Source organism: Trichosurus vulpecula, chromosome 7 (genome assembly GCF_011100635.1).
Source record: "Trichosurus vulpecula isolate mTriVul1 chromosome 7, mTriVul1.pri, whole genome shotgun sequence".
In the NCBI taxonomy this organism is placed as follows: Eukaryota; Metazoa; Chordata; class Mammalia; order Diprotodontia; family Phalangeridae; genus Trichosurus; species Trichosurus vulpecula.
In genome coordinates, this window is record NC_050579.1 from 2,971,424 (window position 1) to 2,993,537 (window position 22,114).

At 39.4% G+C, this 22,114-nt stretch overlaps 1 protein-coding gene and 2 pseudogenes across 1 annotated transcript; all 3 read right to left on the reverse strand.

Moving 5' to 3' along the window:
• Positions 1-14,217: 14,217 nt before the first annotated feature.
• On the reverse strand, positions 14,218-15,201 carry LOC118856473 (annotated as a pseudogene).
• A 3,721-nt stretch (positions 15,202-18,922) lies between these two features.
• On the reverse strand, positions 18,923-19,769 carry LOC118856475 (annotated as a pseudogene).
• Positions 19,770-20,885: 1,116 nt separating this feature from the next.
• Positions 20,886-21,869, reverse strand: LOC118856477 (taste receptor type 2 member 7-like). Its single transcript, XM_036766774.1, has one exon. The coding sequence runs from the start codon at positions 21,867-21,869 to the stop codon at positions 20,886-20,888; it is 984 nt and encodes a 327-aa protein (XP_036622669.1).
• Between the last annotated feature and the right edge of the window lie 245 nt (positions 21,870-22,114).

Genomic DNA, 22,114 nt, shown 5'->3' on the forward strand with positions numbered 1-22,114 from the left:
GTCAGAAAAAAGTAGGTCACTTCAGAAGTTACCAGTATTTACAATACTTTTGATGCTGATACTGGTGGATTAATTTCCAGGCAAATGGGTATGGAGTGATATGTGTTTCTGATATTTGGTGATACAATAATTTTCTTCTCTGTCTTTAATAAAGTTTCTGTCTTAGGTGAGAAATTGTCTAGTCCACTGTTAGCTTGTGTTCATCAAGATATCCTCTGTGCCAGTGGTGGGATTCAAACAAATTAACAACTGGTTCTTGATGGAACTGAGCCTAGGCACGAGGACTGTTGATGTGGTGGGCACAGGCACTGCCCTTGTTAACAATCGGTGCACTGAACTCAACCTAAAATGAGCTACCGGTTCTGCTGAACAAGTGTGAACTGGCTGAATCCCACCACTGCTCCGTGCCTTCCTAACATCTCAGTTAAAACTGTCAAGCCAAGACACAGTCTCTTTCTCTGTGGCACTTCTATTTTCCCCTTGACACGTGATCATGGAAATGATTAGAGTCTTATGTTAAGATGCAAATAGGGAGAGGTCGTATTTCAATATTTTCCTCTTTGCGTCTCAGCCTATTTTTTATCCAAACTGTGAACTGTGTATGATGAACATCACCCAGCAATGTATAACATGAAGAATGTAGCAAGGCTTCAAATATAGAGATCATCCTTCACCTCCATCATTTCCCAGCATTTTTAAAATTGCTGTTATTATTAATTGCTTTTAAAATCAATCCCATGCTGAAAATTTCTGTTAAGTTATAATCAGGTTTGAAAATTATAAGTGAATTGCAGTTTAATTTACCACTAATCTGGATAGTTCATACACAAAAGAAATGCCTTTCTTTCAGTTTTCAAGGTAACTCAGACAAAGCAGAATACCATGTCAATTCTATTGTAAAGACATAGACTTAGAGTCTGTAGGAAAGAAGAAACTGTCAACCACCATCTTTTTCTTGATTTCTATTCACAGTATGTTTATAGTGAAAAGATTTACTATTTATTACAGGAAAGAGAAATCATAAGAGACTTATTAAAGTTGAACTTTGCATTCCTACATGGAAAGATCATATTGGTAACTCATGGGAGTTTGAGGGAATACATGCATACATACATACATACATACATACATACATGTATGTGTAAAGACAGAGGGCACAGGATAAATTAAATATGAAGGGAAAATTTCCACAAATTAAAATTAAGGGTGAGAGAGGAATATTCTGGGAGAAGGAGAAAAGGAGAGGTAGAATGAGGTAAACTGTCTTACATAAAAGAGGCAAGAAAAAGTTTTTACATTGAAGGGGATGAGAGGGGAGGTGAGAGGGAATGAGTGAACTTCTCATTGGATTTGGTTTAAGAAGGGAATAATATACACAATCAATTAGGCATATAACCCTATCTTACCCTATAGGAAAGTAGGGTGGAATGGGATAAGAGAGGGGGGATGATAAAAGGGAGGGCAGATTGGTGGAGGGGGTAATCAGAAGGAAACCTTTTTTGAGGAGGGACTGGGTCAAAAGATAGAATAGAATAACTGGGAAGGGCCAGGATAGGATGGGGGAAAATATAGTTAGTCTTTCACAACATGGCTATTATGGAAGTGTTTTGTATGACTACAAATGTATAACTGATGTCACATTGCTTGCCTTCTCAGTGAGGATGTGTATGGAGGGAGGAAGGGAGAGAATTTGGAACTCAAATTTTTAAAAAATTAATGTTAAAAATTGTTTTTACATGTATCTAGGAATTAAAATATACAGCCAATGGGGTATAGAAATATATCTTGCCCTATAGGAAAATAGAAGGGGAAAGTGATAAGAGAAGGAGAGTTGTGATAGAAGGGAGGACAGATTTGTCAAAGGGGTACTCAGAATGCACATGGTCTTTGTGGGAAGAGGAGATATGGGGAAAAATTTGGAACTCTCAGTCTTGTGGAAGTGAGTGTTGAAAACTAAAAATAAATTAACTAATAAAAAAAATTATAAGTTGAAAAATGCTCAACATCTGGGAGCCTCTGACCAGATTGGTGAATGAATGCTCCAAACAACTTGATGAGGTTCCATAGTTGGGGCCTTTAGAGCTATGTGAGGCACCCCTCCCCCATGAAATGTGTATGTGACCACTGGGGCCTTACTGACCACACCCAGGGAACTCAAGAAGATAGGCTGAGACTCAAGGGCTCAGAATCCCATTAGGGAGGATTACCATTGCTGCTTCCATATTATAGGAAAGTGAGCTTTGAGAACAATCCATTTTTTGTCCTCTCTCCCTTTTCAGAGCTTCCTCTGCCTTACTTTCTTCTCCAGAGTGTAGCATGGATGAGAGGAAGAATGCACCCATATTGCCCCCACAAAAGGAGCAGTTGACGGTGACTTGAAGCAGAAGCACATGTAAAAGACAGATCTGCCTTCACATGGTCTGGGAGAAAAGTTCCTGGGCCATGTTGCAGAACCCAAACTCTTGTGATGAGCAGAGGGATTTGGAATTCACTGTGTGCTATGCCACTAGAATCCAACCTTCTTCTAGGGAAAGGAGACTTCCTGAGTATCATCAACATGCCACAAAGTTGTCTTGAATGTATGAATGAATGAAAGAAAGAATATAAAAGCATTTATTCAAAGTGTTATTTAATAATAGCAATAATATAAAGACAAATGAGTCTGAAAAACTTAGAAAGTCTGAACAACACAATGAGCAACTGTAATTCCTGAGAATTGAATGAATATGCTGCCCACCATCTGATAAAGAGATGAAAGACAGAGAGTAAAGAATTAGACATTTTTTGTGCATGACTAATACAGGAATTTATTTTGTTTAACTATACATGTTTGCAATAGACATTTTATTTTTCTTCCTTTATAATGGTATGGTGAGGTGGGAGAGAGACAATGTCAATCTGAAAATAAAATAAAATTACACTCGGAAGTGGAAAGTGTCATATGGGTCAGGAAATCTGCAAAACATCAGATGTAGAAAAATGAAAATCAAGACTGTCATTACACTCAAGAAGTTTACATTATATAAGGGGAGAGAGTATATATAGGTGAATTCCACCAGGAACGGTGTTCTTTTCAGGGAAGCTACAGGAGTGGTGACTGTCATCATAGAGTAATTGATTGATATGTCCTTTCCAGGAATGCTAGAGTGGTAATATTGGTTAGATCACTGTTCTCCAACTAGAGGCAGAGAAAGTCAAGGGGAGAGGGGAATACACATGGAAGTATGTCATGATGATGGCTGGGCTAGGCTGGATTGGGTGTGCTGGACCTGATTTGAGCTAATGGCTTATTTCTTCACCTATTAGTGAAGTATTAGCCCAAGTCCTAAATGTTGATTGGGAACACAATGTCTGTATTTGTTATGGTTATTATGTTGAGTTCTATGTACAATAACATATTGTAGACAAAAAATGATAAAAAATCCCATTTATATGGTGTCTTAAGTTTTCCAAAGTACTTCCTTTGCTGTAACCTTTGGAGGAGTGAATTACAGGGCTATTTTCCCCTCCCTTTGCAAATAAAAGAAAAGGTTTAGCAAGAAGAAATGAGATGACATGTCCAAGCATCACTGAATGAAGAGTCTGAGCTAGGATTTTGACCCAGGTATTTGCTGATGGATAGCCAGTCAGCTAGAAGTAATCATCTACTTAAAACCTAAATAATTGATTATATATGTAATATTAGGCACTATTCCAACAATCAACTTTTTACTTCTTAAGCTCACTGTTGGGTTTCAATGCTTGGCAGTTCAGCTCAAGAAAGTCCTCATTGTCCCATACCTTATCTTGCCAGGGGATTTTTCAGAATCCTCACAAGACAATTTAAATGGAAGAGGTTCAAATTTCTGGCATGGCACTGGTAAACTGCCTAAGTTTCACAGGCACACAAAAGGGAGGTCAGCACAATTGCTGCATGCCTGCTCCCAAGCTTTTTAGCATGATGTTTTCAGGAATGTTGTCAGACACCTCCAACAAAGATGAAAATGGCATCAAGGTCAGGTACTGCACTGATTGCAAATTAGCAAATTATTTAACTTGAAAAGGCTACAAGCCAAGAGTACAGAGGAGAAAGAATTGGGGGGGGGGTGGCCTTCTGTTTGCAGAAAATGGTGCATTCAATGCAGCCTCAGATACAGAAATGCAGTGGAGTATGGATCAATTTGCTGACACTTGTGCTAATTTTGCCCTGACAATTTACACCAAGAAAGCAGAAGTTCTCTCCCAGCCAACACCCCACTGTTTATACATAGAACCATCAGTTACAGCAAATGGAGACACTTTGAACGTTGTGGATAAGTTCACTTACCTTGGCAGCATGCTTTCCAAGGGTCTACACATTGTGGATGCGGTTGATGCATGCATTGCCAGAACTAGCTCAGTGTTTGGGAGGCTCCAAAGGAAAGTGTGAGAGAGAAGGGGCAATAAGCTATGTATCAAAATGAGGGTGTACAGAGCCACAGTATGGCTGTTCAACCTGGGGAGTGCACCAGAATCTTGCTAGGAAATTGAAACCCTTCCATTTGAATTGTCTTAGGAAGATTCTGAAAATATTCTGGTAAGATAAGGTAGCAGACAATGAGGTCCTTTTTTGAGCTGAACTGCCTCGGCATTCAAATTCTACTCCAGGGGGCTCAATTCCAAGGGACTGGCCATGTTTTTCAAATGCCAACATGTGTTTGCCTAAAAGAGTACTTCATGGAGAACTCACAAAAGGAAGTTCTCATACAAAGGTCAGAAGAAGCATTACATGAATCTCTGAAAGTCTCTCTGAAAAACTTTGGAATGAATCGAGAGACATGGGAGACACTGGCACAGGACCATCCAGAATGGTGTGCCTGCATCAAAGAAGTCACTGTGCTCTGTGAGCAGAGCATAATTGCAGTATTTCAAAAGTTTTTGTAAATTTAGACACACCTCCATTCCAAATGTTCATATGGAGTATTTATGCACAACTTGTAGAAGACCCTTGTGAGCTCAAATTCAGCCACAGTTGGGCACAATACACATTGACCCCAGCATAGTAAGGTTTTTTGGATCATCTCTGAGACTGAAGACAACCACAACCATCAAATATTTTGCCTTCTATCAGCAACGCTGATGAACACAAGCCACTTGGCCCCTAAGCTTTTTGGCTTCTTGACCAAGATTTCCTAATTCTGTGTTTTAAAAAGAAAGTATATAATCTTTTCTTACTGTAATAGAAACAATCAAATTAGAGTTTTAGTTAGATTAATACAAAAGAGAAAGGAGTTTTGGAGTGTTTATTTACTTAAAAGCACTTAAAATAAATTAGAGATAATTCAAAAATAAAAGGGAGGGGGAACGAATAAGAGGTAGTCATCCCAAGGGCAAAATTCCTGTTTACAATTAAAAGAGAATTAAATCTCAGGGAAAGATAGGAAGGAATTCATTAAAGAAGAAATATATATGTACCTTCTCATTTTCATTCTGTATTTCTTTAACGTTATAGATGTTTTCTTATAAACAACAGATTTTGGATTCTTATTTTCTTATCCTTTCAGCGATTATCCTTCATTTTGTGGTAGTGTATAGTACATCAATTTTTAAAGTCCTGAATACTGGATTTCAATTTGTTTCTTTAGTATTGCTTTTAAAAAGATCTAATTTTTAAGTCGGTACTTCATTCCTGAGATTAGTTTTCCTTAAGTATTTTTAATGCTAACTTATTTCCATTGGCTTATATCCCCTTCCTCATTCCTTTTTCATGCCCTTTTCCTTGTTCTTGGATTGAAATTAAATCATTAACTGTTCTTTATTTTCTTAATTTAGTTATGTATTTCAGACTCTCTTGTCCTCTTAGCCATTAGTTAATGGGGTAATATGAGACTTTCCTTTCCTTTCTCTAATCCATCTACTAGTTCTTACTCATTTTATTTTTCTGCATCTTTTTCTAAGTATGTTTTCGTTACTTTCTCTCATTTCTCTTCCAGTCTATTTTGAATTTTATTTTCTAACTTTATGTCCCTACTTTAATTTTTATTATTCTTTATTCTGTGGTCTACATAGAATTTAAAGGTTCTCAAGTATTAGGTTTCAGTTTGATTGTGCTTCTGCTGCTGACATGTGAAGGTTGGTAGGTAAGATGCCCTGCTGGAGTACTCTAAAATTTTCTTCAGTATTAATTTATAGAAGTTTATCTTTCTCAAAGTTTCTGACTTTTGTAGATGTAAGTATTCTACATCTGGTGCACAATTCTTTTGCTGGTGAGATTGGAAGGTTGAAATTATTTCAAGAAAATGATTGATTTATCAACTTTCGGTTTCAATCAATTCATGAAAATTAGGAACTATTCTAAAAATAGATATTATCATTCAAAATACTCAAAATCACCAGACTATATGAAATAAACCTTTTAAATATTAAAATTTAATGGAAGAACTGAAAGTCATGGGGGGCAGCATGGGAGTGGGGAGATGCAGTTCATGTCATCCACATCAAGTTGTCTCCTCTTTGATCCATCTTAAAGAGGTTTTTAATGAACCTCCAGAAGAAGACTTGGTATTGAGGACTTTGGGGGAGGAGCCAACATGGCGTCTGGAAAGCAGGTATTTGTGTGATCTCCCCACCACATCCCTCCAAAAACCTATAAAAAATGGTTCTGAACAAATTCTAGAACTGCAGAACCCACAAAATAGCAGAGGGAAGCAGGGATTCAGCCCAGGACAGCCTGGATGGTCACTGGATGAGGTCTATCATGCACAGAGTGGAGGGGAGCAGAGCTCAGCATGGGAGGCAGCAGGACCAGCCTGATCAGGAGGTGGGCAGAACATGCCCTAGTACCCTGAATCAGTGAGCTGTGGCAGTTACCAGACTTCTCAACCCAGAAACACCAAAGACAATAGAGAAGGTTAGTGGGAAAAGGTGTAGGGGACAGAGTTCGAGGTTTGGCCACTGTCCCAGGGGCAGCAGGGGAGGTGCAGCTACAGAACTACAGCTGCAGTTACTTCCGGTCCCAAGCCCACGTGGTGGGAGAAATTAAGTGACGGATCAGAGCAGGAGTGCAGAGCCTGCTGAAGATTTGAATCAGGTCCGGGTGGGTGGTTCCTGAGGAAGGAGGAGTGCTGGGGTGGCAGAGCTGGCTGTATAGAAATAGCTCTGAAATCAATGGCGCATCCCCTCAAGCTTGGAACAAAGTACTCTTTGCTCTACAAGCAGTCCCTGACAAAAAACTCAAAGGGTCAAGTAAGTTGGCTGGGAACATGGCCAGGCAGCGAAAACACACCCAGATTCAGTCTCAGAGTTTGGAATCTTTCTTTGGTGACAAAGAAGAACAAAACACACAGCCAGAAGAAGTCAACAAAGTCCAAGAGCCTACACCAAAAGCCTCCAAGAAAAACATAAACTGGTCTCAGGCCATGGAAGAGCTCAAAAAGGAATTGGAAAAGCAAGTTAGAGAAGTAGAGGAAAAATTGGGAAGAGAAATGAGAAGGATGCAAGAAAACCATGAAAAACAAGTCAATGACTTCCTAAAGGAGACCCCAAAAAATACTGAAAAAAATATTGAAGAAAACAACACTTTAAAAAATAGACTAACTCAAATGGCAAAAGAGCTCCAAAAAGCAAATGAGGAAAAGAACGCCTTGAAAGACAGAATTAGCCAAATGGAAAAGGAGGTCCAAAAGACCACTGAAGAAAAATACTACCTGAAAAATGAGATTGGAGCAAGTGGAAGCTAGTGACTTTAGGAGAAATCAAGATATTATAAAACAGAACCAAAGGAATGAAAAAATGGAAGACAATGTCAAAAATCTCGTTGGAAAAACCACTGATCTAGAAAATAGATCCAGGAGAGATAATTTAAAAATTATTGGACTACCTGAAAGCCATGATCAAAAAAAGAGACTAGATATCATCTTTCAAGAAATTATCAAGGAGAATTGCCCTGATATTCTAGAGCCAGAGGGCAAAATAGAAATTGAAAGAATCCACAGATTACCTCCTCAAATAGATCCTGAAAAGAAAACTCCTAGGAACATTGTCGCCAAATTTGAGAGCTCCCAGGTCAAGGAGAAAATACTGCAAGCAGCCAGAAAGAAACAATTTGAATATTGTAGAAAAACAATCAGGATAACACAGGATCTGGCAGTTTCCACATTAAGGGACCGAAGGGCTTGGAATATGATATTCTGGAGGTCAATGGAGCTAAGATTAAAACCAAGAATCACCTACCCAGCAAAACTGAGTATCATGTTCCAAGGGAAAATATGGATTTTCAATAAAATAGAGGACTCTCAAGCTTTCTCAGTGAAAATACCAGAGCTGAACAGAAAATTTGACTTTCAAACACAAGAATCAAGAGAAGCATGAAAAGGTAAACAAGAAAGAGAAATCATAAGGGATTTACTAAAGTTGAACTGTTTTCTTTACATTCCTACATAGAAAGATGATGTGTATGATTCATGAGACCTCAATATCATAGCAGCTGAAAGGAATATGTGTATATATATATATATATATATATATATATATATATATGTGTGTGTGTGTGTGTGTGTGTGTGTGTACACATATGTATATATACATGTGTGTGTCTTTGTATGTACGTGTATACATATGTATATATATATATATATTCATATATATATATATACACACAAAGGGCACAGGATGAGTTGAATATGAAGGTATGATATCTAAAAAAATAAAATCAAATAAAGGGATAAGAGAGGAATATATTGAGAGAGGGTGGAATGGAGAGATAGAATGGGGTAAATTATCTCACATTAAAGTGGCAAGAAAAAGTGATTCTATAGGAAGGCAAGAGGGGGCAGGTGAGGGGAATGAGTAAATCTTGCTCTCATGGGATTTGACCTGAGGAGGGAATACCATACATACTCAATTGGGTATCTTACCCCACAGGAAAGAAGGAGGAAGAGGATAAAAAAGGGGGGATGATAGAAGGGAGGGCAGACAGGGGGAGGAGGTAATCAAAAACAAACACTTTCAAAAAGGGACAGGGTCAAGGGAGAAAATTCAATAAAGGGGGATAGGTTAGGAAGGAGCAAAACATAGTTAATCTTTCACAACACGAGTATTGTGGAAGGGTTTTACATAATGATATGCACGTGGCCCATGTTGAATTGCTTGCCTTCTTAGGGAGGGTGGGCAGGGAGGGAAGAGGGGAGAGAATTTGGAACTCAAAGTTTTAAAAACAGACATTCGAAAACAACAACAACAAAAAAAAAGTTTTTGCATGCAACTAGAAAATAAGATACACAGGCAATGGGTCATAGAAATTTATCTTGCCCTACAAGAGGAGAAGGGAAAGGGGGATAGGAGGGGAGTGGGGTGACAGAAGGGAGGGCTGACTGGGGAGTGGGGCAACCAGAATATATGCCATCTCGGAGTGGGGGGAGGGTAGAAATGGCAAAAAAATTTGTAATTCAAACTTTTGTGAAAATCAATGCTGAAAACTAAATATATTAAAGAAATTTTAAAAAAATAAAAAAAAATTAAAAAGAAGACTTGGTATCACTACATCTCATTTTAATTAAAAAAAAAGCAGTCAATTATTCACCTCTGTAAAACTTAGTAGAACATTAAGGACAAATGCACAGTGGGAGTATCATTGTTCCAGAATAACTTCTCTTTGAACACCATTGAAATATCATGAGAAGATAGTGGTAATAATCCTTGAAGGTGTAAAAAGAATTTTTAATATATTTTCTCATTTGAGTCTCATACCAACCCTGTGATATAGGGGTTACAATTATCACCATTTTACATGTGAAGACATTGAATCTCAAAAAGGTAAAATGTCACTGCTCTATGGTTATAAAGCTTGTGTTGTGTTTGTCCTTCATTTTCAAAGAACAGCACCATGACCTCGGGGAGATGATAACATGACTCGCTGATGACTTTGATTTGATTGAGGGAGGGCTGTGCGAGGTCACCAGCCTCACTTTCTCCTCCAGAGCCATCTGCGTCTAGAGGCCAGATATTCATAAGTATGACTGGAGATGGCCCAGAATGCAATGGGAAACCCTGGCCCTTGTAGGGTAAGGTCTTTTCAGGTTCTCACTTTGTGTGAGGCAATGCCCATTCAGTGAATAGGTCTCTTTAAGAAGTGAGTCAAGGGATGGCCCCTTTAGTTAAAAAATATCAAACTGGGAGGGGAATACGCTCAGGGTTCCTTTCCTTTTTCGGTCATCTTTATTCAGATATTGGTTGACTGTCCACTATGAAGCAGGCACTCGTGTATCTGGCCTTTCTTTGGAGGATGGAATCCCTCATTGTCTGCTCTCCCATCACTGCTCTTCTACCTCTCTTGCGTGAGGACACATCTTGATGAAGATGCTCCTGCTGCTGCCAATGAAAGAATTGAAGCTTCATTTCCATATTTCATTTTTTTCCTTCATACCCTGCATTGTGGCTAGAATTTGTGCTTAGAATTTGTGTTTCAGGAAGACAACTTAGTCAGAAGAAGAATAGGCAAATGAGGGAAAGATAATCTGTCACTTTTGAATCTTTTGACTCAAATGCCTTGGATTGTGAACCTCTAGTCTATACCCTTGTTTGATTGGTAACTCTGGAATTCTGGGAATTTAATAAATCCTACAAAGGAAAGTATTTCTGGGCCACATTAACTCACACACAACAATAGAATCATAGAACATCATAGTTGGAAGTGACCTGAACAGCCTTTTTATTTAACCCATATCCCCAAAAGAATCCCAGTTCAACCTATATGACAACCTACATGACATCTATCCTGTATCTATTCAGAGACAGCCAAGCAGGCAGCACCCACCTCCTCTCCAAGTAGCCCCGCTCTCATTGTTAGTACCCTTTGACAACATTAATCCAATATTGGCTCCTTTGCACACCCTCTCCATGACTCTGAGCAGCTTTGTCTTTTCTCTGTTGTTAGTTTTCCTTTACATTTGCCCCACCTCCAAGAAAAGGTCTTATGCCTTCTTTGATTCTTGTTTTTTTTTTTCATTGTGTTTCATAAAAGCAAACAAACAAATATTTTATTGTACTTAACTGTTCTCTGCTTGTTCTGAGCTTGAGTATTCCCCACACAGTTTTTTTTTGAGAAGACTGTATAATATTCATATTGTCTCTGCTATCTGGACTGGTATCCATATACTGCATATTTCTTTTTAAAATTATAATAAATAGATTAAAACTTATTATGTGCTTCCTGTAGAAGGTCTCTAATAGGCTTTCTGAGTTTCTGTATCAATCTCCACCTTCTAGGGTTAGGATAACCATGCTCTTTTAGTCTCTGAGCACTGAATTTTCATGGCCATTTATGGAATCTCAGCACAGAATTACTGGGACTTTTGAGCACCCCCAGTGTTCTGGTCTGAGAGCTGCCAGGTCCCTCTGCTCAAATCAAGTGCATGCTGCTGTCTTAAACACTGGAGGAGGAAGAGATAATGTCTTAAGTGACAACATTGCTTCACTTTTAAAAAACTCTGGTCCATGACACCCAGGTGACCTCTTACTCTCTCTTATCCATTTCCTTCCATGTTCTTTCTTCCTTGGTGGTAAATACACAGAAGAGCAATGGAAAAACTTCTCCCTTCTAGACAGTGGAAGCCACAAATAGAACAACAATAGCAACTTGAATCACAATTGGACTCCCTGAAGAGGTGAGGAACGCTTGATATCTGGGAGCCTCTGACCAGCCTGAAGAATGTGGCAATCAACTGGATGAGGTTCCATAGCTGGGGCCTTTAGAGTCATCTGAGGTACCCGTCCCCCATGAAATGTTTATATGACCACTGGTGCCTTCCTGACCATATCCAGGGAACTCACAATGACATTCTGAGCCTCAAACAATCAGACTTCCATTTGGGAGCACTACCATTGCTTCCATATTATATGAAACTGAACTTTGGAGAACTGCCCTTTTCAGAGCTTCCTCTGCCTCATTTCTTTTCTGCAGAGTGTAGTATGGATGTAAGGGAGAACACACTCACGTTACCCCCACATAAGGGGCAGTGGATGATGACTTGCAGCAGAAGGACATGTCAAGGCCAGAGGCAAGATGGTGGAGGCAAGATGGCAGAGCAAAAGCTGGAAGTTCCTTCAGCTCTCCCCTAAACCCCTACAAATACCAATACAAATGACTGAAAACAAATTCTAGAGCTACAGAACCTACAAAGTGAAATAAATCTCCAGCCCAAGAGAACCTCTATGGTTGACAAGAAAGGAATATCGCACCAAGGTGGATACAGAGCGCAGTGGACTGTGCCAGCACAGATAGGGCTAGAACAGGACTCAGGGAACTGAATCAATGGCAGGTGTGTTGGTTTCCTGACTTCTCAATCCAGAAATGCCAAAGACAACATAGATGGTTAAGGGGAAAACTGTCAGACCTAAGCGAGAGAAAAGCAAAGTCTGGCCCCACCATGGTGTGGTGGAGGTGGCGGTGGCAGGGGCAGCAGCAGTAGTGGCTACTTCCAGAGCTCCAGGACCACAGATAGTGGAGTGATCAAAAGGCTGGTCAGAGGGGGATTGCATGGATCTCTTTGCTGGAGTTCAGGTAGGATTCTCTTGCTTTGCCCTCCTTGCATCTGTGTCACAGTCCTGGGTGGTGGTCCTAGGGTGGGGAGGAGTGCTGGTGTGGTGGAGCTCATTGCAGCTGTGGAGAGGGAATTCTCCTCATAGTTCCAAGGTTGAAAAGAGTGCTTGAGGTCACTCAAAGACAAGAGCACAGGCCAGGAGAGGACTAAACACCTCTCCTTTGATCATACAATCTTAGAAGAACTGAAAATTTATAGGTGCCAAGAAGTATCTCTGAAAACAGCTGCAGAAATTCCCTGAGGCTTGGGACAGAGCCCTCTTCACTCTGGAAGGAGAGTCTTACCTTGGCAAAGAGTCAAAAGTCAAGTAACTGACTGAGAAAGTGAGCAAACAGTGGGAAAAAACTTAGATTATAGAACCTTACTTTGGTGACAAAGAAGATCAAAACATCAACAGAAGAAGACAATGAAGTCAAAACTCCTACATCAAAAGCCTCTGAGAAGCACATATCAAAGGCAGATAGGCCTTCACACAATCTGGGAGAGAAATTCATGGACCATGTTCCAGAACCCAAACTCTTGTGATGAGAAGGTGGGATTGGGATTTTACTGGATATGATGCCACTGGAATCCAACCTTCTTTCTAGGGAAGGGGGATTTCTTCAGTAGCATCAACGTGCTTCCAAGTTTCCTTGAAGGTATTAACAAATGAAAGATTGCAAAAGAATTTCTACACATCATTATTTAATAATTCCTATATTGCAAAGACACACAACTCTGAAAGGCTTAAGCACTCTGAGCAACACATTGATCAACCACAATTCCTGAAGCCTCAAAGAATATGCTACCAACCATCTGATAAAAAGGTTAAGGACTCAGAGTAAAGAATTAGACATACTATTTTTTTTTGTATCTGGCTAATGTAGGAATTTATTTTGCTTATCTGTATATGTTTGTAATAGGAGTTTTGTTTTTCTTGCTGTCATAATTGGGAGGGACATGTTGGGGTGGGAGGGAGTGAATGTTTATCTGAAAATAAAATAAAATTTCATTTAAAATGGAAAGATTAGTATGTGTCAGGAACTTTGCAAAACATAGGGGAGAGAATACATAGATAGGAGTGTGATCAAGGAAGTCTGATTTTTATCAAGGAAGATACACAGATGATAACTGATATCATACGGTAATTGTTTGATGTCTTTTCCAGGAATGCTAAAATGGTAATATTAATTAGATCCCTTTTCCCCAAATAGAGGCAGAGAGAGAGAGAGAGAGAGAGAGAGAGAGAGAGAGAGAGAGAGAGCGCCATGGGAGAGGGGAACACATATAGAAGTATATCATAATGATGGTTTGGCTGGGCTGGGCATGCTGTACCTTATTTGAGCTAGTTGTGATGCTCATGCCTTCACCCACATGTAGCCCAAGGCCCAAAGGTCAAGTTGTAGCTGGACTGCAATATCTGAGGTCGAGTCTGGAATTATCATTATAATCATCACCACCACCACCACCATCATCATCTTAGTGAGACTACTCCTCAGATGAGTATTCTAAACTTTAAAGAGCTTAATTGAGCTACCTATGGTCACACAGAAATAAGTGACAAAGTTGGGTATTGCCCCAGAGTCTTCCTCACTCCAAATCTATGATTTGAAACAGAATTCAGTGATCTTCCTACTACAAAGAATGAAAGACCTTGGTAATATTCTTGAAGGTCTCCATGCTAACTTCTTTCCATCATAAAATGCCAGATGATCCTCAGAGGTACCCAAAGGGCTTGTAGATGATTTCCTCTCTGGCAGCACCTTATCAGCCATGACATCCTCAAGGCAGCCTTTCTCAGTTTGCTGTTCCATAGAGTCAGGATCACTGAGTGGCCAACGGGATAGAACAACATGATTGAAGTACCCAATATGAAAAGCAGCTTATTCTTTTCCTTTGAGCAGCTCCAGTAGCTTATGAGGGAACCAATATAGTACATAAAAGGAGAATGAGGAAGGAGGACATAGCTTTCATGGCTCAAACATGAGCTTCTATGCTTGTGTCTCTGGAATCTGTGGTATTGAATTGCATCTATTTGGGTATGCCTCCACAGAGAGAGAATGAATAAGGAGAAGGATACTGTAGACAGACTGAAAGGAATAAGAGTCAGAAGGCCAAAGAGAACCTGGAACATGAAATCCATACTTTTACTCACTTGGACCTCCTGGAAAACATTTCTCTCCTCTCCTCTGTTGAGGAGGGTTCCATAGTAATCATATATTCTCTCCATCATTGGTAAGCCAATGGAGAAATAGATAATCAAAGGCCCCAAAAGAAGCATGAAGACCATTCTGTCAATTCTCCACTTCATCCAGAGGAAGAAGGGATTAGAGAAGTTAGTGATTTTCAGAAAGCAGAAGATGCTGAGTATAGTGGCAAACCAAAAATTTGAAGTATGAGTCAAAAACAAGAAGATAACAATTATTCTTCCTTGGGTGTGTGCATCAATAGAGATTACAGTGAAGTAGCTATTCCATACTGATGTACACAACAGTCCTATTCTGGAGATGGCCAGGCTGAGCAGGAGGAGTTCATTTGGTGGCAGTTTCTTGCTCTTAACCCATTCAATGCAATTCACCAGAACTATGAATCCATTTACCAGAATGCCCAATAGGAATTCTCCAGTTGCCAGAGCCATAAAGATTTTCTCCCTACTACTTAGCATGTCAGAAAAAGGAGATCACTTTGTAAGTTACTAATATTTATAATACTTTTGATGCTACTACTGGTGGATTAATTTCCAGTAAAATGAGTATGGAGTGATATATGCTTCTGATACTTGGTGATACAATAATTTTCTTCTCTGTCTTTAGTAACATCTCTGTCTTAGGCAAGAAATTGTTTAGTCCTGTTAGCATATTTTCATCAAGATATACTCTGGGCCAGTGGTGGAATTCAAACAAATTAACAACTGTTTCTCGACAGAACAGAGTCAAGGCACCACCGCTGCTGATGGGGCAGATGCAGTCCCCACCCCTGCTAACAACCAGTCCACTTAATTCAACCCAAAATGAGGTACAAGTTCTCCTGAACAAGTCTGAACTGGCTGAATACCGCCACTTCTCTGTGCCTTCTCTACACCTCAGGGAAAACGGCCCAATGAACACATTCTCTGTCTGTGGTAATTCTATTTCCTTTTGACAGGTGATCATGGAAATTATTAGAGTCCTGTGTTAAGAAGCAAATAGGGAGAGGTTGTATTTCAATATTTTCTTCTTTGTTTCTCATCCTATTTTTATCCAAACATGTGAATTGTGTATGATGAAATTCACCCAGTAATGTATAACATGGAGAATGTAACAAATCTCCAAATATAGAGATCATGCTTCACCTCTATCATTTCCCAACATAATGAATATTGATGTTATTACTAATTGCTTATGAAATCAATCTCATGCTGAGAATTTCGGTTAAGTTCCATTCAGGTTTTAAAATTATAAATGAATTGCAGTTTAATGTGACACTAATCTGGATAGTTCATACTCAAAAGAAATAACTTTCTTTCAGTTTTCATGGTAACTCAGACAAAGCAGTATACGATGCCAATTCTAGTATAAAGACATAGCCTTAGAATCATGCAAGAAAGAAGAAACTATTTGTCATACACTATCTTTTTGTTGATTTTTATTCACAGTATGTTTATAGAGAAAACATTTACTCTCTATTACAGGAAAGAGAAATCATTAGAGACTTATTGAAGTTGAACTATTTACATTTCTACATGTAAAGATCATTTGGTAACTCATGAGAGCCTTCTCACTTTTACGGTAGTTGGAGGGAATACATATGTGTGTATGTGCTTATGTGTATGTGTCTGTCTATCTGTCTGTGTGTGTGTATAGGCAGAGGGCACAGGGTGAGCTCAATATGAAGAGATGATATCTAAAAATTAAAAGTAAGGATGAGAGAGAAATGTCCTGGGAGAAGGAGAAAAGGAGAGGTAGAATGAGGTAAATTATCTTACATAAAAGAGGCAAGAAAAAGCTTTTGCAGAGAAGGTGAAGAGGGTGGAGGTGAGAGTGAATGAGTAACCCACTCATTGGATTTGGTTTAAAGAAGGAATAACATACACACTCAATTAGGTATGGAAATCTATCTTACCCTGCAGGAAAGTAGGGGTTAAGAGAGGGGGATGATAAAAGGGAGGGCAGATTGGAAGAGGAGGTAATCAGAAGCAAACATTTTTGAGGAGGGACTGGGTCAAAGGATGGAATAGAATAACTGGGGGTGGGTCAGGATAGGATGGAGGAAAGTATAGTTAGTCTTTCACAACATGACTATTATGGAAGTGTCTTGCATGACTACAAATGTATAACTGATATCACATTGCTTACCTTCTCAATGAGGATGGGTGTGGAGGGAGGAAGGGAGAGAATTTGGAACTCAAAGTTTTAAAAATTAATATTAAAGATTGTTTTTACATGCATCTAGGAATTAAGATACACAGGCAATGGGGTATAGAAATCTATCTTGCCCTACAGGAAAATAGAGGGGAAAGGGGATAAAAAAGGGGCTTGTGATAGAAGGGAGGGCAGAGTTTGGAAAGGCGTAATCAGAATTCACATGGTCTTTGGGGGGAGAGGAGAGATGGGGAGAAAATGAGAAAATTTGGAACTCTAAATTTTGTGGAATGTTGAAAAGTAAAAATAAATTAACTAATTAATAAAAAATTAAAAAATCAAAGAATACTTGAAATCTGGGAGCCTCTGACCAGCTTGATGAATGCTCCAATTAACTGGCTGAGGTTACATAGTTGGGGCCTTTAGAGCCACCCAAAACCCCTTCCCCATGAAATGTGTATGTGACCACTGGGGCCTCACTGACCACACCCATGGAACTCAAGATGATAGGCTGAGACTCAAGGGATCAGAATCCCATGAGGGAGCACTACCATTGCTGCTTCCTTAGTATACGAAAGAGAGCTTTGAGAAATACCCATCCATTTTTTTGTCCTCTCTCCCTTTTCAGAGCTTCCTCTGCTTCACTTTTTCTCCAGAGTGTAGATGGACATGAGGAACAATGCACCCACATTGCCCCCGCAAAAGGAGCAGTTGGTGGTGACCCAAAGCAGAAGCACATATCAAAGGCAGACATGCCTTCACATGGTCTGGGAGAGAAATTCCAGGGCCATGTTCCAGAACCCAAACCCTTGCGATGAGCTGGAGGGATTTAGAATTCACTGTGTGTGATGCCATTGGACTCCAACTTTCTTTCTAAGGAACTGCCACTTCATGACTAGCATCAACTTGCTACAAAGTTGCCTCAAATGTATAAATGAATTAAAGAAAGAATGCAAAAGCATTAAATCAAAGTATTGTTTAATAACAGCAATAACATAAAGACAAACAAGTCTGAGAAACTTAGGAAGTCTGAGCAACACAATGAGCAACTGTAATTCCTGAGAACTGAATGAATATGATGCCCACCATCTGATAAAGAGGTGAAAGATACAGAGTAAAGAATTAGACATTTCTGGGTAGATGGCTAGTACAGGAATTAATTTTGTTTAACTATATGTGTTTGCAATAGAAACTTTGTTTTTCTTGCTTTCATTTTGGGGAGTATTGTCAGGTGGGAGAGAGACAATGTAGATCTGAAAAAAAATTACACTTGGAACTGGAAAGTGTCATGTGTCAGAAACTCTGCAAAACATCAGATACAGAAAAATGAAAATCAAGACTGTCATTACACTCAAGAAGTTTACATTATATGAGGGAGAGAGTATACATAGGGGAATTCCACCAGGAAATGTGCTTTTTCAAGGAAGCTACAGGGATGGTGACAGGCATCATAGAGAAATTGATTGTTATGTCCTTTCCAGGAATGCTAGAGTGGTAATATTGATTATATCACTGGTCTCCAACCAGAGGCAGAGAGAATCAAGGGGAGAGGGGAACACAGATAGGAGTATGTCATCAGGATGGCTGGGCTGTGCTGGATTGGGTGTGCTGGAGAAGATTTGAGCTAATCCTGAGGCTTATTATTCCTTCACCTATCAGTAGCCCGTGTCATAAAGGTTGAGTTGTAGCACAATGTCTGGATTTATTATGATTATTACTATTATTATTGTTATTATAAATCATTATCATCATCATGATATTGTCTTTGTTCCTCAGATAAGGATCCTAAGGGTCACCGAGCTTAAGGGAGAGGCCCGTGGTCACACAGTCAGTAAGTTACAAAGTTGGGTATTGGCCCAAAGTCTTCCTGACTTCAAGTCTATGTTTAGAATCAGAGTCCATTGCTCTTGCTACTACCAAGAATGAAAGAGCTTGGTAAAGTTCTTTAGGGACTCTAATGTGGCTTTTTTCTCCCTAGAAAATTCCATATGATCCTCAGCAGTACGCAAAAGGTTGTAGATGACTTCTCTGGCAGCATCTTTTCAGTCATGACACCCTCAGGGTTGCCTTTCTCAGGTTGCTGTTCCACAGAATTAGGATTATTGAGTTACCAAAAGGATAGAGCAACATGATTGACATACTCAACATGGAAGCCAGTTTACTCTTTTCCTCTGTCATGTAGTTGGTGTAGAAACCCATATAGTACAATGAAAAGAGGATGAGGGAGGAAGACACAGCTTTCATGGCTCACACATGGGTTTCTTTGCTTGGGTCTCTGGAACTTGTGGTATTGAGTTGCATCTGATGGGTATGCCTCCACAGGGAGAAAATGAACAGGGAGAAGGGGATGATAGGGTAAATGGAATAACACTCAAAAGGCCAAAGAGAACCTGTAACATGAGGAACATACTTTTACTGCCTTGGATGTTCTGAGACACATTTCTCTCGTTTCTTCTACTAAAGAGGCTCAAATAGTAATAACACATTCTCCCCATCGCTGGAAAGACAATGGAAAGTAGATAATCAAGAGCCCCATGAGAAGCATGAAGACCATCCTGTCAATTCTACATTTCATCCAGAGAAAGGGGGATTAAAGAAGTTGGAGATCTTCAGGAAGCAGAAGATGTTGAGGATAGTGGCAAATCAAATATTTGAACTCTGAGTCAGTACCAAGAAGATATCAATTACTCTTACATGGATGGTTACATAAATAGAGGTAACAAATAAATATTGCATTTTATTGTACATCACAATCCAATACTGAAGATGGCCAAGCAGACCAAGATGAGATCATTTGGTGGCAGTCTCTTCCTCTTGACTCAATGCAGTTCACCAGAACTATGAATCCATTTACCAGAATGCCCAATAGAAATTCATCAGCTGCCAGACCCATAAAGATTTTCTCAGTACTACTTAGCATGAAAGCAGAAAGACATCAATTCAGAAATTACTAATATTTATAATACTTTTAGTGCTACAGCTGTTGGAATAATTTTGAGGCAAAATAAGTATGGAATGACATGTCCTTTTCAAACTTTGTGATGCAATTATTTTCTGCTCTGTCTTTGATAAGGTTTCTATCTCAGGGAAGAAAATGTCTAGTCCTCTTTTGGAATAACTTCATCAAGATATCCTCTGTGGCTTCCCAATAGCTCATTTAAATCTGCCCAGCCAAGACACTCCCTCTCTGTGGCTAATATAAGAATATATTTTGCTTAATCGTACATGTTTGTAATGGGAATTTTGTTTTTCTTGCTTTCTTAATTGAGAGGCACATGTTGAGGTGGGAAGGAGCAAATGGTGATCGGAAAATAAAATAAAATTTCATTTAAATGGAATGATTAATATGTGTCAGGAACTCTGGGAAACATCAGATATATAAAAATAAAAATCAAGAAAGTCCTTACCCTCAAGAAGCTTACATGATCATAGGGGAAAGAATACATAGAGGTGAGTATGATCAAGGAAATGTGATTTTTATCAAGGAAGATACAGAGATGGTAACTGACATCATAGGGTAAATGATTGATGTCTTTTCCAGGAACGCTAGGGTGGTAATATTGATTAGATCCCTTCCCCCCAAGTAGAGGCAGAGAGAGTGTCAGAGAGAGAAGAACACATACAGATATAAATCATAATGATGGCTTGGCATGCTGTACCTTATTTGAGCTAGTTTTGATGATCATGCCTTCACCCATCAGTAGCCCAAGGCCCAAAGGTCAAGTTATAGTTGGACTGCAATGTCTAAGATTTAATCTGGAGTTATCGTTATCATTATCACCCCCACCACCACCATGATCATCATATTAGTGAGACTACTCCTCAGATGAGGATTCTAAATTTTAGAGAGTTTAATTGAGCTGCCCAAGGTCACACAGATAGTAAGTGACAAAGTTGGGTATTGCTCGAAAGTCTTCCTCACTCCAAGTCTATGTTTTGAATCAGAATTCAGTTGTCTTACTACTACAAAGAATGAAAGACCTTGGTAATATTCTTGAAGGTCTCCATGCTAACTTCTTTCCATCATAAAATGCCAGATGATCCTCACAGATACCCAAAGGTCTTGTAGATGACTTCCTCTCAGGCAGCACCTTATCAGCCATGACATCCTCAGGGCAGCTTTTCTCAGTTTGCTGTTCCACAGAATCAGGACCAGTGAGTGGCCAAAGGGATAGAGCAACATGATTGGCATGCCTAATTCTAAAAGCAGTTTATTTTTTTCAATTGGGCTGTTCAAGTAGCTGATGAAGAGACCAATATAGTACAATAAAAAGAGGATAAGGAAGGAAGACACAGCTTTCATGGCTCGAACATGAGCTTCTGTATTTGAGTCTCTGGAACCTGTGCCATTGAGTTGCATTTGTTGGGTATGCCTCCACAGGGAGACAATGAATAGGGAGAAGGAGATTGTAGACAGAGTGAAAGGGATAAGACTCAGAAGGCCAAAGAGAGCCTGAAACATGAATAACATACTTTTACTCACTTGGACCTCCTGGGACACATTTCTCTCCTTTCCACTACTAAAGAGGCTTCCATAGTAATAATACCTTCTCTCCATCATTAGAAAGCAAATGGAAAAATAGATAATCAAAGGCCCCCAAAGAAGCCTGAAGACCATCCTGTCAATTCTCCATTTCATCCAGAGGAAGAGGGGATTAGAGAAGTTGGTGATCTTCAGGAAGTAGAAGATGCTGAGGACAGTGGCAAACCAGATATCTGAAATGTGAGTCACTGACAAGAAGATATCAATTATTCTAAGTTGTGTAGGTGCATCAATAGAGATTACAATTAAATAGCTATTCCATACTAATGTACACAACAGTCCAATTCTGGAGATGGCCAGGCTGAGGAGGATGAGTTCACTTAGTGGCAGTTTCTTGCTCTTAACCCATTCAATACAATTCACCAGAACTATGAATCCATTTACCAAAATGCCCAATAGAAATTCCCCAGTTGCCAGAGCCATTAAGATTTTTTCCCCACTGCTTAGCATGTCAGCACAAAGGAGATCACTTCAGAAGTTACTAATATTTATGATACTTTTTATGCTACTACTGGTGGATTAATTTCCAGGCAAATGAGTATGGAGTGATATGTGCTTCTGATATTTGGTGATACAATAATCTTCTTCTCTGTCTTTAGTAAAGTTTCTGTCTTTGGCAAGAAATTGTCTAGTCCACTGTTAGCATGTCTTCATCAAGATATCCTCTGTGCCAGTGGTGGGATTCAAATAAATTA